At 43.4% G+C, this 19297-nt stretch overlaps 2 protein-coding genes across 2 annotated transcripts; both read left to right on the top strand.

Annotated features, from left to right (window-relative positions):
* Nucleotides 1-82: 82 nt before the first annotated feature.
* Nucleotides 83-11489, top strand: ap1s1 (adaptor related protein complex 1 subunit sigma 1). Its single transcript, XM_083910220.1, has 5 exons — nucleotides 83-223; nucleotides 4906-5084; nucleotides 6392-6500; nucleotides 7939-8076; nucleotides 9320-11489. Exons 1-5 carry the CDS (start codon nucleotides 221-223, stop codon nucleotides 9365-9367), a joined length of 477 nt encoding a protein of 158 aa, XP_083766346.1. The 5' UTR covers nucleotides 83-220; the 3' UTR covers nucleotides 9368-11489.
* A 3772-nt stretch (nucleotides 11490-15261) lies between these two features.
* vgf (VGF nerve growth factor inducible) lies at nucleotides 15262-17463 on the top strand (the record flags this gene model as incomplete). Its single annotated transcript, XM_083907290.1, has 1 exon — nucleotides 15262-17463. The coding sequence occupies one exon, from the start codon at nucleotides 15262-15264 to the stop codon at nucleotides 17461-17463; it is 2202 nt and encodes a 733-aa protein (XP_083763416.1).
* Nucleotides 17464-19297: the final 1834 nt, after the last annotated feature.

Raw genomic sequence — 19297 nt, forward strand, 5'->3', positions numbered from 1 at the left:
GATGACAGGCGCTTGCGCGCATGCGCAGAGTCAGAGGCGGAAGTCGCTGCCGTTGCTGCTGCTGCTGCTGGTGAGCAGCGCTGACACTGACATGGAGCGACGGTGTTAGCCGCCGAGTGTGTGACTGAGTGTGCGCGAGTGTGTGGACGTCGGACCGGGCAACAACACAAGCATAAGTTCGTCGGAACCGTCGCCGTAGCTCCGTGCGAACCCGACAACAATGGTAAGTCACCGCCGCCGCCCACTCGGTTCAAAAAAAGAGGGGAAAGAAAAAGAGGACCGGGGGCGAGCTGCTAAGCTAATGCTAGCAAAGGTGTACGGTTTCAGGAAGTGTCCACCTGAAGGCTGCCTTCACCTGGCTCTGTTAGCCTAGCCTGGATGCTAACAGGCCAAACGGTGTGAAGCAGCTGTGTCTCTGTCTGACTCCGTGTCAGTGCTTTTATTGTCTTTAAAAAGAAGAACTCTGTAACTTCATACCTTTTATAGTCTGTGCAACCACATCATGTCATTAGTCACCGTTTATTTACATAACTGTTTTATTGCCTGGAAAAAAGTACACATCCATGTTTGTTCTGTTCCAGTTACATGAACTTAGAAAGAAGCTGTAAAAACTAATAATGTATGCTCAGAATTTAGCATATGGCCCTAACCCATGTTATTTACAGGGCCAGTTCTAGTTTTGTGGGGGCCCTATGCACGATGCTGTATGGGGGGCCCCTATGGCATGTTTCCACCGAGTGGAACAGTTCGCTATGGAACGAATGTTTTCCATTTGGAGTCGTACCAAAGGAAGCGACCCTTACCGTTGAGTGTTTTGGTACTCTAACCTTGGGCTAACAGCGTAAATGTACGATAAGAAATGGGCGGAGCTAGACCCACGATAGTCAGCTGATTGGTTGCCACAAACTGAGCGGAAAAGAATGAGCTGCTCTGTTGTTGTCCTTCCTGTTGTGTCACGTTCAATGTCGTCATCGTCGTTGTACCGGTTATGGTTTAATTTGAGCCACTCAAGTAAGTTAAACCAATTAAAAAATGTATAAATACAAGGAAATTCCCTATTTGTCAATAAATAAAATCGATATTGAGTCTAAAAAGTTTACTCAAAAAAGAACACAACCCAAGTTCTGAAGTAGCACAAATTCTCAAAAACCAAAACAATAATAAAATAAGTAAATAGATAAGTAAAAAAAAAAAAAAAGTACTTGTAAGGAATAATACTAATACAGGAGTTAACTACAATAAACCAGCAAAAATGAAAACAAGGAAACATAAAACTGTGTCACATCACCAAATTATTTGGTGATCAGTATATTTCCGTTATCCGTGTATATATATACATATATATATTTATGCCTCACTAAGATAATTTATTTTTGATGCCGTGACGTTGTTTTCCGTTAATATCGTCACTAACAGGAAACAGGATGTGTAGCTGTCAATCATTCTAACTGTCTGTCTGTCGGACTCGTTGGACGTCACCCACCATTTTGACTTAATTATGTCACAAAAACGCCAGCCGCGGCTTATTTTATTTATATCCTACTTTTATTTTTTTATGAACCATATTAGGGGATTTGATAAAGACATGAAACAGTTACAGATAAAGACATTTTAATTCTCCTTACATGAGGCTGAACATGCAGTTTGGAGCCCCCTGGTGGCCTGGGTGACGCCTAAAGCGTTTGCACAGTAAAATTTAGAAAATGAGACGGAATATTCAAACTTTTCTAGTTGTTTATTTCCAGGTTTTACATATGTAAATGTAAAAAACAGAAAGTAAATGTTATATATTATATATATGTGTGTACATAAAGAAAAAAAAACCTTCTAAATTAAATTATTTTGTTGTGTTTATAAACAGTAAAGGATGAAGATAATAACTGTTACCTGTGCTCCTCGTCACTGTGTAAAGACAGTATCATCATCATTTTACGGCACATTTTCACGTGTTTTCTTTTAATTACGTTGACTCCGTCGGGTTTGAATGACTCAACAATATCACTTTCGTTTACACTGTGATATCAGTCTGATACCAGAGACTGTTTCACATCTATTTAAATGCCCAAGATGTTAAAAATACATTTGCGTTGATGTTTAAAAACACCTCGCCCGAACCGATGCTGTGTAACTGTAGCACATTTTCTGCTCTAATTTGAAACACGACTCGCTCGCTGGCTTGTGCGTTGTTAAGTATCTTTATCAGATTACACAGATTTTACGTCAACTATTTTGATAAGGGTTTGTTTTTTAAAGAATTAAAACCAGTTTTCAGACTTTTTTCGCTTCTTAAATGTGAATATTTGCTTAGTTTCTTTGCTCCATGTGACAAAGAAATCATTACAACTGAATAATTTTGTTTGTGGACAAAAACAAGACATCGTTTACAGGTTTTAGAAGCACATTTTCCAACATTTTTTGACATTTTGTGGACCACATGCCTACTCTATTAATCGACAGATTAATCGATGATGAAATAATCATAAGTTGCAGCTCTTTTATTTTGCTGCTGATGTCAGTCATTCAAAATCAGGTCAGCCAATAGCTGACGATGAAACTGATCCAGATATAGCAAAATGCTTTTTTGATCTATTTCTGGTGTTTCACTGTATCGACCCACATCACGATGAAAAGCAGCTTTTTTGCACTTTGATCATCGCCGCACAACCATGACGAACAGAAATAACACAACAACAACAGCACACACACACACACACACGTACATATAAATACCGTAGCATTAGAATGGAACGACGCTAACAAAGGATGTTGTTCTTGCGCTAAGTCACCGGGTTTAAGGCGGTTTGTGCTGTGGCTGCAGCAGCAAAACCGTTCATTTCACATTTGATTATAATCCGTCAGTTTGGTCCATAAAATGTCCGAAATCTGTGTTTTTCCCGAACCTCAGAGTGAAAAGAAGTTATACCTGTTTTCGGCTGTTAACGTCTTACACAATCACGATTGCAAGATTCATCCTGATCTGTTACGATGTCGCCGACACGTACGCGTCTCGACTTGTTAAAAGGGAGTTCCTTCCTGTTTTTCGTTTGAATTGCCGTTTATATCCAGATGAAACTTGGTCTGATGGTAGAGCGTCTGTAGTTCTGCATGCACACGCCACCTTCAGCTCAAATCCAAACAAACAAATGTATTAACTCACCAACCAAAGCTACAGCTGCTCAAAATTTAAAGCGTTGGTAATTATCAGAAGCATTTTTTTTAATGTTTCTGTAACAGTTAATACACCAGTATGTCGACGCTCTTTAACTGAAATTGTATTTTTAATGCTAATAAAAAAAAGGCATGAAATACTTACTTTTTACAAAAAACTAGTGCTTGGCACGTTAACGGCGTTAGCGCATGGCGTGTTTCCATGACGACTGACCGGAAAAAGACACGCGTGACGTCATGTTTACGTTACGTTACGATTGTTGTGCCCCGGCGTCCAGGCACCGTTTACCAGTTGGCTTCGTCAGCTGCGTTAGCTCCTTTAGCGCCGTTAGCTCTTCCTACAGTGGAACAGGAGCGGTCTGTTTATTAAAGCAAAAAGAGCAGCGCTAGAAATGACCAGCATACCTGTGTACTGCGTATGTGTGCCTCTGTTTTTAAAGTTTAGCGTTACTCGTTTTAACAATCAGGAGTCGCGTAAACATGACGCCACAAACGTCTTTTTCCGGTCAGTCATGGAAACGCCAAGTCATACGTTAGCGTTGGCGCGGTTAGCAGTGCCCAGCGCTAAAAAAAACCTAAAAGCACATGAATATTTCTTGATTAAGATGTCAAATTATAGTCACTTGAACAAAATAAATAGTTTTAATGATTGAATGTTATGCTTTATGATTAATTTCTGACTGAAAAATAAATAACAATAACATGTTTTAGTTTGAATGTTTTCTTGGTTTTTATGACGGGTGGAGCTAATGAATGTAATCTTGATTGATTTGTGTGTATAGATATTTGATGAAGTGGCTGAAGTGTGTGTGTGTGTGTGCGTTCGTAGTAAGAAAGCTGTTACGTTAGCAGCTGTGTGTGTGTGTGTGAGAGTTTTGGCGTGGTTAGCATACGACAGCAGAGAGCATATTGGATTAACAGGTGGGGCTGCAGAGAAGCTAACAGATGGTTCGATGGTCTCTGGTGACTCTTTGTGTCCCACATATTTTAACTGTGTGTGTGTGTGTATGTGTGTGTTTGTGTGTTTGCTCGACATATTTCCTTTTTTCTCCAGCTGTTTGTTGAAGGCTGTAGTTGAACGCTCCAGAATGTACAACACTGCTTCATTTATATTCCTCATTATTTTAACCTGTGCAAAATAATGTGCAAATTCGCAAATTGTTTTGTTTCATCATTTTCAGTGTTTTTTCTCGGGTTTTCAGCTTCTTAAATGGCAGTATTTTCTTGTTTTTGCACTTAAACTGAATAATTTTGGTTCGAGATATTTGAGAAAATTTTCTGAAATTTTCTGGAGCAAGCAATTTATGGATTAATTTAGAAAATAATCAAGGAATTCATAAAGTCCCTGTAATGTAATTGTATAAATTCAAACTTCCCCACCTTTCCACACACTATTGTTGCCAAATTCCTGCAAAGCTACTATCATAACATTTAGAGCACTTTTTATTTACTATTAGGACAACATATAATTAATCTGTCAGCTCATCCCTAAATTAAAATGTCAGAATATAAAAAAAAAAGTAAATTGGTGTTTCCCCAAACTTTGATATGATGATTTTCTCAAATGTCTTTTTTTGTCCACAAACCACAGTAAACCAGAAAAGAAAACAGCAGGAACTTTCTTAGCCTTAATTAGTGTTGTGTTATTTGAACATTGTAAAACTATCACTAACTCGGCTTAATTTTGTCCTGTTGTTTGTGTGTTGTTGTGTGTTTTGTTGTGTGTGTGTTGTGTAGATGCGTTTCATGCTGCTGTTCAGCCGTCAGGGGAAGCTGCGGCTGCAGAAATGGTACACGGCCACCGCCGAGCGAGACAAGAAGAAGATGGTGAGGGAGCTGATGCAGATCGTCCTCGCGCGCAAACCAAAGATGTGCAGCTTCCTGGAATGGAGGGACCTCAAGATTGTCTACAAAAGGTAAAAAATAACAATATTTAAATCTTCTTCTTGTGTTTGTGTTTCACGATAACTTTTATTCTGTCTGCTTCTGTGATTGTATACATTGTCATTTTTACTCGTTCTGTGCATGCTCGGTGTCGCATTCTCTGCTTTTGGTGTATTTCTGTGACGGCGTACAGTGCCACTAACAGGTCGGGTGTATGTATTACAGAGTTTAGAGTAGTTTTTAAGGGGGTTTTTCTTGTGAATTAATTGTGTTAATGGTAAACTTTTTAAAAAACGACAAAGGAAAAAGATTGTTTATGGACTCAGCCCTGCGAGACAGCACTTTTATCACATAGCAAAGACTTAAGGACACAGTTGGCATATTATTTGGTTTAATTTATTTGATAATTCCATAAATAACTGTCACACCAATATAAATCATTTGATCTAAGAAAGAGGACAACTCGTCTTCATCTTCTTCCAATAAGTTTGTCCATAATTGGCCCAACCCCTTTTTGATATATTGGTATATCGGCGAATAGTCCAATATTTTAGCGTCCATATGGATCATTAAAAGGACTTTTATAGATCTTAAGAGCGTTGAGGATGCTTTGGTGGATATAATTACGCAACTGAACAACACATAGAGCTTATAGTCTTTGTCATTTTTTTAGATATTTGAGAGGAAAAACGTGTCAAAGATGCAACTGATTCTCACATCGTTGTTATTAAAGTGTTTTTGAGTAACGCAGCAGATAGTGTGGTTCTCTTCTTCCTCCTCCTCTTCGTTTCTCTCTGAAGTTCTGTGTCGACAGAGCTGTGGAAGTTGTTGTGTGTGTGTGTGTGTGTGTGTGTGTGTGTGTGTGTGTGTGTGTGGGCTGAGCTGCAGTAGATTTTCAGGTGGGTGGACAGCAGGGTGAGACCCCTGTGTTCCGGTTTCCCTCTGATCCTCGACAACACAGGAGCGTCAAGTCGAGTCTCATTACTGTGAGCAGCAGAATGCAGAGGTGGACCAGAAAAACAAAGACGCTATCAGCCGAGCCTGTGTGTGTGTGTGTGTGTGTGTGTGTGTGTGTGTGTGTGTGTGTGGGTGGGTGGATGTCGTCGGTGGGTGGGTGGGTGATGTGCGTTGAGGGATTTCCTGCAGTGGAATGAAGTGAGAGCGAGGAAACACTGTGTAGTAGAAACTCTGCTGTTCAGCAGAAAACCCCCCCCTCTCTTCTGCCTTTTTCCTGCAAGCCTTGCATTTTGAATCCTAAACAGTACATATTCAGCTCACTGTTCATTTAAATAAAGATTCTATATATCATACAATCTATCGTCCCGTGTGTCACGTGCAGGTACGCCAGCCTTTACTTCTGCTGTGCGATCGAAGAGCACGACAACGAGCTGATCACGCTGGAAGTCATCCATCGCTTCGTGGAGCTGCTTGACAAGTACTTTGGAAGCGTGAGTGATTTTATCTGGCGTTGTGTTGCTGTAGTTGACGTCACACACACACACACACACACGCACACACACACACACACATTCTTGTACTTGCTGCATACTGAGGACCAGCATTTCCACTTTATAAATCAACACAATTATAAATATCTACTTCATGAATGACATCTACAAAGAACTACTGGTTGCAGTACCATAAAATGTCTGTAGGTGGAGCCCCAGAGCAAAAAGGGCTGGAAAACTTTTTCTATTTTATTTTTTTAATTTTTGGTCCAACATTTTACAAAAACGTCATACTATACTTTGCCGACCAAAATTTAAAAAAGGAATTTGACAAAAAAATTTGGGTCCAAAATTTGACAAAAACGTCATACTATAATATGTCTTCCAAAATTTGAAAAAAAAAATTACAAAAAAAATGTGACCCAAAATTTAAAAAAATTTGAAAAAAAAAATTGACACAAAATTTTTGGTTTGAAAAAAAAAAATTGGTCCAAAATGTAAAAAAAAATTTGACCCAAAATGTGAAAAAAAAAATTTGGTCCAAAATTTGAAAAAAAAAATTTGGTCCAAAATTTGAAAAAAACCATTTGGTCCAAAATTTGAAAAAAAAAATATGGTCCAAAATTTGAGAAAAAGTCGTCCAAAATTAATTTTTTTTGACAAATTGAGTATAGCATGTTATAGCAACCTAAGGAAGTGATTTCAATGAAAACAAAGTGAGGACCGGCCAAAATGTCCTCACTCCGTAAAAATTACCTCACTTTGTTGGTTTAAAACCCTCACTGGTCCTCAGTATGCTGCAAGTACAAGAACACACACACACACACACACACACACACACACTCTCCTGTACCCCAAACCTGGCCATGATGCCAAGAAACCAATGATGTCAATGAAAGTGCTGCGTTTTTATCAAATCTCCAAAATCAAATTCAAGACCTTTTTATTACTCCCCTAAAATAAAAATTGAGGCCAACTGCGTCAGCGTCACAGTTTAAAGAATATAAAGCCGTGTCCCGTACTGTCAGTACATGTTTTAGACTATTTGTCCGTCTTCGAACCACCAATAGTTCGATAGACGATTCTTTAATCTAACTCTGTCTATAAAGCACTTTAAACACAAAGTACTGACATCAGAGATTAATAAAAATATAGAAAGATACTACCTAAAAAGGAAAAAACAGACAAAGTACTGTAGAGAATCTAAAAAAGTACATATTAAAACACCACAAGTACAATATTTGACTTTCTATGTGGACTTTGCATGCATCTCTGTGTTTGCTGTTTAAGTCTCATTTATCATAACCAGACTTGGAGGACAATCAGGTTTCTGTTTTCACGTTTAAATGTGAAATGGACTAAATTTCCCAGTCTTTTTGGGTTCCGTCTCGACAGTTTGGACTTTACTGTAGAAATCATGTTGTTTTTGCTTGCGCAGGTGTGCGAGCTGGACATAATCTTTAACTTCGAGAAGGCCTACTTCATCCTGGATGAGTTCCTGATGGGCGGTGAGATCCAGGACACGTCTAAGAAGAGCGTCCTCAAAGCCATCGAACAGTCGGACCTACTGCAGGAGGTAAGGGAGGGTTTTACTGTCTGTCTGTCTCAAACAGCCTGGAGGCGAGGCAGTTATTCCAGTTCATTCTGCTAGAAAATCTAATTTGCAAAGGCAAACAGGATCAGTTTACTGATGCTGTTTGTTCAAAGGCTTAAAACTCCAGTCGTAATACAAATGTGCGAGTGTGCTAGCAAACATAAAGAGTCAAAATGTTCCTCATGTAGCTTGAAATTTGTCGAGAAAGAAAGATATTGTTTCAACTACGTTATTATCGTGGAATTGACGGAACGTAAATAATCTTTTTTCTTTACCGTTTTCACAAAGTCCGTATGTGCTGCTAGCGCCGCAGTACACACGACGGGACTGCGAGTGGCGCTGTAACGTTATACTCCAAAAAAACAAAAGAAGATGTCGATACACGTTACAGATGCATGTATGATAACAGGAACGGAGACGGAGTCGAGGGGAAAGACGCTTTACGTTTGTTTGTTTCGTGCCGTTTTTGCGTACGCATTTAGCGCACTTTAAAGACCCCTAGCAACTAGCGACAAATCTTGCGACTTTCTGTCATAAACTTGAATATTTTCTAAGAAGGGACTGCACAATTCTGCCGCACGACTGGGATCTACAGTAACTAACGTCATTGTTTTCCTTAACTTAGTTTACTTAACTAGCTAAACGCTAGCAGCGTTTTTGCGATTTTTCAAAAAATACCATTTCAGGTTGCCAGGTACATATGACAGGACTGTGAGTGTCGCTGTAATCTTAACACCAAAAAACAGAAGAAGAATATGTCGGGACACATTACAGATACATGTATGATAACACGAACGGACACGGAATGAACCGAATAGAGGGAAAAGACGGTTTACGTTGTTGTTTCGAGCCGTGTTCGTGTGCGTATTTAGCGCACTTTAAAAACCCCTAGCAACTAGCGTTAAATCTAGCGACTTTCTGTCATAAACTTAAATATTTTCCAAGAAGGGAATGCACGATTCTGCCGCACGACTGGGATCTAACTAACGTCATTTTTTTCCTTAACTTAGTTTACGTAACTAGCTAAACGCTAGCCTGGTATTTTTTGAAAAATCGCTAAACGCTAGCTCGCGTTTCCATGTAGACGGGAAACGCGAGGCTAGCGTTTATCGATTTTTCAAAAAGTACCATTTCAGGTCGCCTAAAACGCCGTCTCCGCGTGGACAGATGCTGATTGCAGAAGAATAATGACTGAAATGTTGATTTATTTATTTTTGGCCTACAGGAGGACGAGTCGCCCCGGAGTGTGTTGGAGGAGATGGGCTTGGCGTAAAAAAAAGCGCAGAGCAGGCAGCCATGTTGTGATGTGAGAGACTAAAAAGGTACAAAGGTTAGAGGGAAGGACGGAGGGGACGGGACAGGATCTGGGATTGGACTTTCGTTTTTTTTGGACTGACACGGTTTTGGCTCTGTTTATCTGTGGCTCTGTGGACTGATGACGACCGGACACCTGACATCACCAGGCCCTGAAGCTGTGTGTGTGTGTGTGTGTGTGTGTGTGTGTGTGCGTGTGTGCGTGTGTGAGCTAAGCGTGGGGGAAGAGAGAGAGCGTTACACTTATATTTATGCGTGTGTTTTGATTTCAAACGAGGAAAAGAGTCTTCAGTAACTTAAAAAAAAAATGAAATCGCTGTTACGCTGCGGCACAGTGAGGCAGCTCCGACAGTCGACACCCGATCGCGAATGTTTGTGACGCACTGATTGTTTGAATAAAAACGTGAGGAGCGTGACGACAGAAGTAATAACGGAATAAATAAAAAAACGCTAACGAATTCTCACACAGAAACGCGATCAAAACCAGCAACACGGATCATTTCCCCCTCATCACACGCGTGTGGATCTCAGCCATCGGGGGAAACCTTTCATAAAAAGCAGCTCACAGATGTGTATATTTTTAATGAAAAGGGCTTTGTAATTTCTTAAGAAAAACAGACGAATGCTGCAGTTTTTATCAAATGGGGCGGGGGCGGGAGATGGCGTGTACTTGTTGGGACTATTTTTGGTGGCGGATGGATCCACACTTGGGGCAGCAGAGGACGGCGTTTGGTTTCGTTGTTGTTGGTTTTGAGCGGCTAATGGGAGATTCTGTTTGCCGACGCGGCACGTGACGTCGTTTCTGTCGAATAACAGGGAAAATTAACACTAACTCTTTCTCCGCTAACGCTTAGCGTCGCTATATCACTCGTTCCTTTAGAGCTCCGCGCGTCGCGCGACTCGCGTCTGTTGGCGCCGCCATGTTGGCAGGGAAAAAAAAAAAGAAGTCGTCAAGAGTTTACTGTGCACTTTAAAGAATCCACGCAGATCGAGGCAATTCATCGCAGAACCTCACCGACTCATCCTCACACTGCCCCCTGGTGCTTTTCACCAGTATGGAACCCGTCGGAACTGCAGCGTTACGACGTCGTCAATTTTTTTCGATAAACTTTCCTTCTCCGCATCCTGCTCTGGAAAACGCTTACCCGTCACAATAAAAGCATGTAAAATAAGCTTACTTAAGGGAAATTTGGATGCTAACTTCAGCGACGTGAAGTTAGCATCCAAGCAGACGTGAGCACTCTGTTATCGTCGAAATTCGGCGATGGCTGGTTTTAGATCTGCTGCCGAGTTATTTTTGCATCTGTGGACGTGATTAGCGTCACTTCCTGCCAAAATGGCGTGTGTTTTTACATTTTTTGCGTGACGTCCGCTTAAAACACTTGAGCTCCAACCGTAATTAAGTTTCTGTTTTGACGATAATCCACTTTAACTTTTATTTCGTCGTCGTTCCCATTTGCTGCTGTAAACAAAAAAAACGGCTCCCTATAAAATCGGTTGAAATGTATTCCCGTAAAAAACAAAAAACAAAAGAGAAAGCACAAGCGAGTGCTGTTGAATTTTATCTCTGAATCTCACGAATTGCGAGCGATAACGTGAAAAAAAAAAACCCCAGTTGGACGAATTTTACTTCATAAACAAACAAAACAACCCGGCGTTGGCTAAAGAAAACCGAAGAGTCGACTCTTCAAAATGGACGATTTTTCCATCGCAGGAATTCGCATTTACCTTTTCACGGATACGCCAACGTTTCCACCTCTTTCCTTTGCGATGTTTTTTAGAATTTGCTGTTTGTTTTTCCGGAAACCCAACAATTATTCTCTTTACGGCTCGAAACCAGCGCCCGCCTCGTCTTACGTCGCGACACAACAGCGTCTCCTTCCGCCGTGCTCGATGCTGCCCTCTGCTGTTATAAATCTGTCGCTGCATTGGCGCACTCCAACGTTCTGTCGTTTCATCACCGATCTCCTCTTATGCAACGACTTGCAAGTGAATGTTGTAAATGTCGTTATTTTCTTTGTTTGTAAAATGAATTCATGTCAAACAGAGCGAAGGTTTTGCTGTAAACTTGATTCTGAGGTGGGGGGGGGGGAGATGATGATGATGATGAGGAGCTGTGAAGAGCCTTCGTGTAGGGGGGAGCGGGTGGAGCTAAAGGGACTCTTATGTGTGAATGTAATTTTATAAAGAAATAAAAACATTTTAAGCTACGTGAAAACCAGCTCTCTGTGTTTTGTGAATGTTACGGATTGAAATGTGTTCAACGACAGAAGAACGTGACTCATCTGATAAAAGGGAAGGTGAAGCTGAGGTTTCATTTCTTTACCAAAACTAGTTATTCATGGAAAACCAAGTCTGAACTCTCAAAAAGACCTTTTTAAAGCTGAAAATGTCCTCAGCGTCTCACATTTAAGAAGTTTGTGAAGGTTCTCGTTCAACCAGGTCATCTTCACTTGTTAGCCGTTAGCAACTGGACTCAACCAGTCCAACTAACTCAAGCCAGTCCAGTTGCCTACAGATACTACTACTCAACACTGAATGGTCTCATGTCAAAATGTCCTCACATCGTCAATATCTTGTCATCAGAATGTCCTCGACATCAAAATGTCCTCACAGCTTTGGAATGATTTGTCATCGCTGATGTCCTCATGACATCATATAAATGTCCTCGATATCAGAATGTCCTCATAGCGTCGAAACGTTTTGCAATCAAAATGTCCTCAAGACAGCGGACCTTCTCCTGGATTGTCAATGTTCTGTCATCAAAATGTCCTCACGACATCAGATCTTCTCAAGGAAAAATGTCCTCACTTCGTCGATGTTCAGTCATCAAAATGTCCTCATAGCATTGAGGAATGTTCTGCGATCAAAATGTCCTCAACGTCAGAATGTTCTCGACATCAGAATGTCCTCATAGTGTCATGAAATAATTTGTGATCGAAATGTCCTCAAGACATCGAATCTTCTCCTGGATCTTCAATGTTTTGTCCTCAAAATGTCCCAGACATCAGAATGTCCTCATAGCGTCGAGAAACCTCCTCACAACATGTCAAAAATGTCCTCACAACATCAGATCTTCTCGAGCAAAAATGTCCTCACTTCGTCGATGTCCTGTCATCAAAATGTCCTCGATGTTAAAATGTCCTCATAGCCTTGACACGAATATCCTCAAGACGTCAGAGTGTCCCCGACATCAGAATGTCCTCATAGCGTCGATGTTCTGTCATCAAAATGTCCTCATAGCGTCGATGTTCTGTCATCAAAATGTCCTCATAGGGTCAAAATGTTATGCCATCAAAATGTCATCGACATCAGAACGTCCTCATCTTCTTGTGGATCGTCAATGTTCTCGCGACATTGTGCGCTCTAACGTAAACATTTCCTCGTGTCTCAATGTCCTCACAACGTCAAATTGTCCTCAAAATGACGGGATTGAACCAAAATGTGTCCTCTTCTTCAGACCCTGCGTTGATTTTGAAAGCTTTAATCATAACCAGTTTAATGTCTTAGTCCTGGTTTTGGTCTCCATGAGGACTGCTGGTCCCGACAAGGTCGGTGTTTATGCCAAAAAAAACACACACATATTCATTCACACACACATTCACACACAATCTGCCAATTCATTCAGCAGCTTGTGTTCATTCAGCAGCTCCAGCACTGCAGCTAATTGGTTCCAGCAGAAAAAAAAAAAAAAAAAGAGAGGGAGGGGTGGAGATGAGTGGGTGCGTGGGTGTGGGTTGCACAGGGGAGGGAAAATCTTATGAATGAAAACCCAGTCTGGTGACGTCAATGGGGGCCGTTTGACGCATGAATCACGTGATCCGAGGGGGAGGGAGGGGGGGGGGGAGGTATAAGAGAGCGGGAGCCGAGCTCCTGAAAACAGACGAGACAGACGTAACACGAGGAATCCCCTCCTCAGAGAGACGGAGAGAGAGAGGGATCAAAAACAACAACAGCAGCAGCAACGTTTGAATATTTGAATATTAGAAAACAAACAACAACAACTCTGTGTGTGTGTGTGTGTGTGTGTGAGAGCAGGACCTGTAGCTGACGACGAGGACGAGACGCCGGGATCTTCACGTTGAACATGTGAGTGACAACTTTGTGAACTCTTTATTACTCTAAAATGTGATGAATGTGCACAAATTTAAACCTTTGCAGTGCACTGAGAGTGAAAGTGTTTACAACAACAACAAATGTAAAATAGACAGAAGAGGAGGAGGAGGAGGATTCCTCACGATTCAATTTATTTAACCTTTAATTGACTGGTGTCAAAATCTCTCTGTGATGTTTTCCTTCATCACAACAGCGTTCTGTTGTTGATATGTGAGACAGACGTGAGCTGTGTGTTCAAATGCGCGTGAACTGCGGCTCCTGTGGGAGCTCAGAGCCACTGTTCGTCATTCATCATCATCATCATCATCATCCTCAGCATCATCATCAGCATCATCATCATAATTACCTTCAATTGTTGCCATAAATACCCAGATTGTGCCTCCGCTGCCTGCGTGTTTCCGCTGCCTCCTGATGATTAATGCTGCTCATTTGCTGCTGCTGCTGCTGCTGCTGCCTTTTTGATGGTGTTGATGCTCTCAGAGCTGCTGCTGCTGCTGCTGCAGGATGAACTGGGAGTGATGAGGTGACTGGTGTGAGCATGCAGGAGCAGGAGGAGCAGCAGGAGCAGCAGGAGGAGGAGGTCCAGTCATTGTTAGATGCTGCAGAACATGTCTCCACAACCAACACCACTCAAAAAACATCACCATTTACATATTTAACATGCATATTAAATCTAAATTTAAAAATGTAGATTTCATTGCTATATTTTAATATATTCCAATATAGACTTTTTTTTTTTTAACACATGTTGGATTCATTGTACAAATACACAGGAATGTACACACACGCAAACAAACAGGCACATACAATCAAATCAAACTTTATTTGTATTGCATCTTTTATACAAACAAACACGCAGAGCAAATACAATAAAGCCACAGTCGGTCATTAAATATAAATAAAGTCAACATTTCTATGTGAACAAGTAAACAAAAGGAATAAATGACTAAGCAGAATAATTTACATACAAAGTGAATATTAATTAAGCTGAATTTAAAAAAGTAAATGGAATTGGGTTGAGATAAATCATATATAATATAAATTAAAACTGATTAAAATAAAAAAAGGAAGGAAAAATAATTAAAATTCAAATCCATTTTCTTTTATTAATATATAGATTTATATTTAGATGCACTTGTTGCACCATAAAACACAAGAGTCTGTGTTTGAAGATTTCAGCACCAAGGACAGTGACGGCAGCAGCAGCGGCGGGAGTCGCTGTCCTTGGTGCTGAGCTCCATCAACAAAATGGCATTCTGATGATGCAGTGGTGCCACTGCTGCTCCTGCACACACACACACACACACACACACACACACACACACACACACACACACACACACACACACACAGCTGCATATTCTCACCTCTCCTCTCCTCCCCGGTCACACCTCAGCGCAGCAAATTTAGCTTTTTCCACGGTGTTTTTATTCATCATAACTACGTGAAAATCACATATCAGGAAAAATTATCTCCCACCATTTCTTCTTGGTGGGAGATAATTGAACTGAATTTTGCTTAATTCAACTTTTCTTTGTCCCTTTGAGGCCAAACAAGGAGTCGTTACTGTGTGAAATGACTTTTATTTTATGTACATAACATCGTTGACTTCATAGACCTTCTTTAAAAGGTCTAAATGAATTCCTTTGTCGCTGAAACTCAAGATCTTTGCTTTTCCTCCCTCCTGTCTCGCAGATATCCACTGACTCCACCCTCCTTGTTCCTCACTGTGTGGCCATGATCGGGTCCCACGATGCCTCAAGTGTCTTCACCCTCCTGGTCCTCCTCACAGGAGCTTCTCTGCTCCACGTGTCCAGCCCGAGCCCCGTCGGCGTCTCCGCCGAAGACGACAGAAACCCAGACGGAGACGCCGTTTCTGGGCTGAAGGCGTCTGCAGACGAGGAGACGCGGTCGCTGGAGAAAGACGAGGCAGACGAGGAACTCTTTAAAGACGTGGATCCCAAAACGCTGGCGGCCGTTTTACTGGAGGCTCTGAATCAATCGCAATCGGGAGCGAGAGGGGAGAAGGAGGCGGCGGAGGAGGAGGAGGAGGAGGCGGCGGAGCACAGACAAGTGAGAACGATGAAGGGAGCAGACCGAGACAGAGATGGACGACAGGAGCTGGAGCTGCTCATGGCCACGCACGGCAGGGAGCAGGAGGAGGAGGAGAGGAGGAAAGCTCAGGAGGAGGAGGAGAAGATGACGGAGAAGGTGACGAGCCGCACGACGAGCCAGACGGTCCAGGTCCAGCAGAGTCCAGAGGGAGGAGGAGGAGGAGGAGGAGGAGCGGAGAAAGGGAAGCAGGGAGCGACCAAGAGTGAACAAGGCGAGGAAGAGGAGGAGCAGCTCAATCCAGAGGAGCTGAAGAGTCTGGAGACCATGATGAAGGAGTTTCCTCGTCTGGACGCGGCCTCCAAGACGAAGGTGGAGAACCAGAGAGAGAGCAGAGGCTACAGCAGCAGCAGCAACAACTACATCGTACCGATCAACAAAGGCGGGAACATCGCCATGTCCAAGAAGAAGCTCAAGTGGCAGGAGGAGACGCAGAAGGGCCTGAACGTGCCGTCGTTCAGAGGAGGCAACTTCATGGACGACTTTGACGAGAGCAATTACGAGAACAACGCAGTGCAGTCCCGGCAGCCGCCAGCAGGGCAGGACGTGATGGAGGGAGACGAGCCCGACGTCGACGGCGATGAGGAGGAGGAGGAGGAGAAGGAAGACGAGACGTTGAGTCCGGATGAGGAGGAGGCTCGCGCCAAAGCGGAGCAAGAGGAGATGAGGCGGCAGGCGGCGGAGGCGCAGCGGGCGAAGATGGAGGAGGAGAAGCTGGCGGACATCGCCTCGGACATGCTGCTGCGCTACATGGTCAAACAGACCAACGGCAACAGGAAGTACAGCTCGTCTCTGTCCAACGCCGCCGAGGACAAGCGGTCGGACGAGGACCAGGGAGCGGCGGCGGCGGCGGCGACGGAGGATGACGACATCGATCCGCAGACCATCGACAAGCTCATCGAGATCTCCAGCAAGCTCCACCTCCCCGCCGACGACGTGGTCGACATCATCAGCGACGTGGAGAAGAAGAAGAAGAAGGACTTGGCGCCCGAGTTGGCGTCGCGCTGGCAGCGGCCACCGGCTCCCGTCTCGTCGTCGTTCTCGTCCGAAAGCGGCTTCGCGCCGCCAGCGTCGCCGCCGGCGGTTTCCGCCAATCGAAACAACTTCCCGGTCGCCAAGCAGCCGTCTCCCGCCGTCAACCTCCTCAAGACCTGGTTCCACGACAAGACGGCGCCCAAGTCGCCGGATCGTTGGAGCAAACCTCTGCAGAACCTGTGGCCCAGGCCTCAGCGGCCGCTGTCAACAATCAAGCAGGACTTCTGGCGCAAACCACCCAAGTCGGCGTGGACCGGTTACCCGTCGTACCCTTACGTTTATCCCTTCTACTACCAGAGGAAGCCCTACCCAGACTACTACCCCGTCTACTACTCGACTCCACCTCGACCCAAGCCCCGCTACTACGTCCCCAAACCTGCGCTCAACCTCAACAACTTCCTGGGGAATTCTCTGGACGGCGGCGACTCGTTCCCGCCGAAACGCCGCTATCACAGCTGGGTGCAGCCCCGACTCAAAGCCCCTCCCTCTCTGGGGCTTCAGCAGAAGCCGTACTACGGCGGCGGCGGCGGCGGCGGCGGCGGCGGCGGCGGCGGCTACAACCTCCGTCTGTACCCTCGCACGTTTCAGCCTCTGTCCGTTCCCATGCCGCGTTCCCCTCCCCGGATGCCCGTCATCGCCGCTCCGCAGAAGCAGAGGTTTTACTCGACGAGGAACGAAGATTATTACGCAGCTGGGAAATCGTCCGACAGCAGCAGCGTGAGCAGCAGCCGCGACGAGCTGGAGAATTACATCCAGAGGATCCTCATGAACCGACCACAGATCCTGGACTGAAGCTCAGACGACGAGAAAGAGAGAGAGAGAGAGAGAAAAGAGCCTGACGAGTGAAAACAAGGAGAGATTTAGTTTTGCTGGTATTTGTTTTGTTTTTTCTTAGTTCATAACAGGTTTCTTTCTGATGTTTTCATTGGTTGATATTGGGACGAGGACATTCCCAGAGGTGATCTGGATAACACGGAAACGTTAGCAAGAGATCGTCGAGGTCGAGATCGAGGAGGAGGAGGAGGAGGAACGCGGATGGAAAAGCATGACGTGGGTAAAGATTCGTATCATGCTAGGACTCGTCATTCTCCACATTTTGGACGTTGTACAATGCCAACAGGAGGAGGAGGAGGACGCGATGTGACTGTGTTGTTAGCTGTTACCTTTAAAACAAACAAACACCTTTAGAGTGAGGCCCCGTGAGTCGTGAGGTGGTGACTGATGGGAGTTTTACTGTGCATTTAAAAAAAAAAAAAAAAAAAAGAACATTTGTGGGATCATCTCAGGCAGGGAAAACACGAGAAAACACACATTTCACCACCGTTAATTATCACAGGGGATTATGCTACGTGGCTAAACGTATGTGGACGAGCACTGGATGTGCTAGCTTTTGTTAGCATTGAATTTACCGGTAATTCAACAATTAGCATAAACGTAACAACGTTTTTTTTTAAAGCCATTTAACAAAAGCTTGCTTGGTAAAATTGGTACGATGATATCTTCACTCTCCTGCACCAAAGTCCATTCAGAAAATCAGCGATTTTAGGTGATTCTGTGACTCGGGCATTTGAAAAAATGTTGATTTTCTCAGTTTCCTGTTTGCGTTACTAGGCTTTAATGACGTGGTTTTCAGAAGAATTAGGACGTAGCTGTTGTTTCTGTCATCGGCCGTTTTTGGCTGGAAATCTGGAAAATGGGTTGTTTTTTTCCTCCCAAAAACAAATAACAATAATTTATGCACAAATATGTCCACATACGTTTGGCCTAAATCACAATCAAGGTCATACGTCGACGTAAAGAAAGTGTTAAGTCACGGCCTCCACTTAAAAACGTACGCATTTTATGCAAATGTGTCATTTTGTATTATTTGTTGTTTGCTCATACGTTCACACCAAAAGCTCCTGTCCGTGAAATCTGAGGCAGCAGCAGCAGCAGCAGATTTCATGCAGTGACTGTGGGAGCCACACGAACACCACTGGAACGGGCTTGGATGACTCATCCCTTTGCATAACTTCAATTACCTTGTTGCCATGGCGCCAAAACCTCGGCCAAACTCCATACGGTCGACACCTACAGAGGAGGGGGCTGCAGTGGTGGAGGCACGCCGGTCGTTTTATGAAACAAACGCCGTTACTTTCTTTAAAAAAATCCCACGAAAAGACCAAACTTAGTTAAATGTGATGTTCAGTGTGGTTGTATGAGGTTGTAGAGGTGACTCTGCTCTAGAATTGATATTATTTCACTGTTTTTTTTTGGTTTTGTTTGTGACACTTTTGTAAACCGCTCACCCTGCACCAAACCCCATAGAGAAAACCGGCGATTTTTACGTCACGGCACACGGGGAGGTGTAGATCCATCTCTTCTTCTATCAGTGAGTTCAAACGTCTTATTTTGTCTGAAATACACCGAATTTGTACGATAAACGCGTCTTATTTTGAAACGGCGGACGGGCAGTAGAACAGCAGCTCGTTGTGTCGATGCGAGCTAAAAACGCACGTTATCTCTACGGTGTTTGGTGCGGGAAAAACAGGACGACAAAATAGACTTTTCAAACCTGTTCTTTAGATATCGTTTATTAAAGGAAGCGTAGATTTTTGTTACCGGCAGCTGAAACGACCACCACTTC

The sequence above is a fragment of the Microchirus variegatus genome (assembly GCF_963457635.1).
Source record: "Microchirus variegatus genome assembly, chromosome: 2".
Taxonomy (NCBI): domain Eukaryota; kingdom Metazoa; phylum Chordata; class Actinopteri; order Pleuronectiformes; family Soleidae; genus Microchirus; species Microchirus variegatus.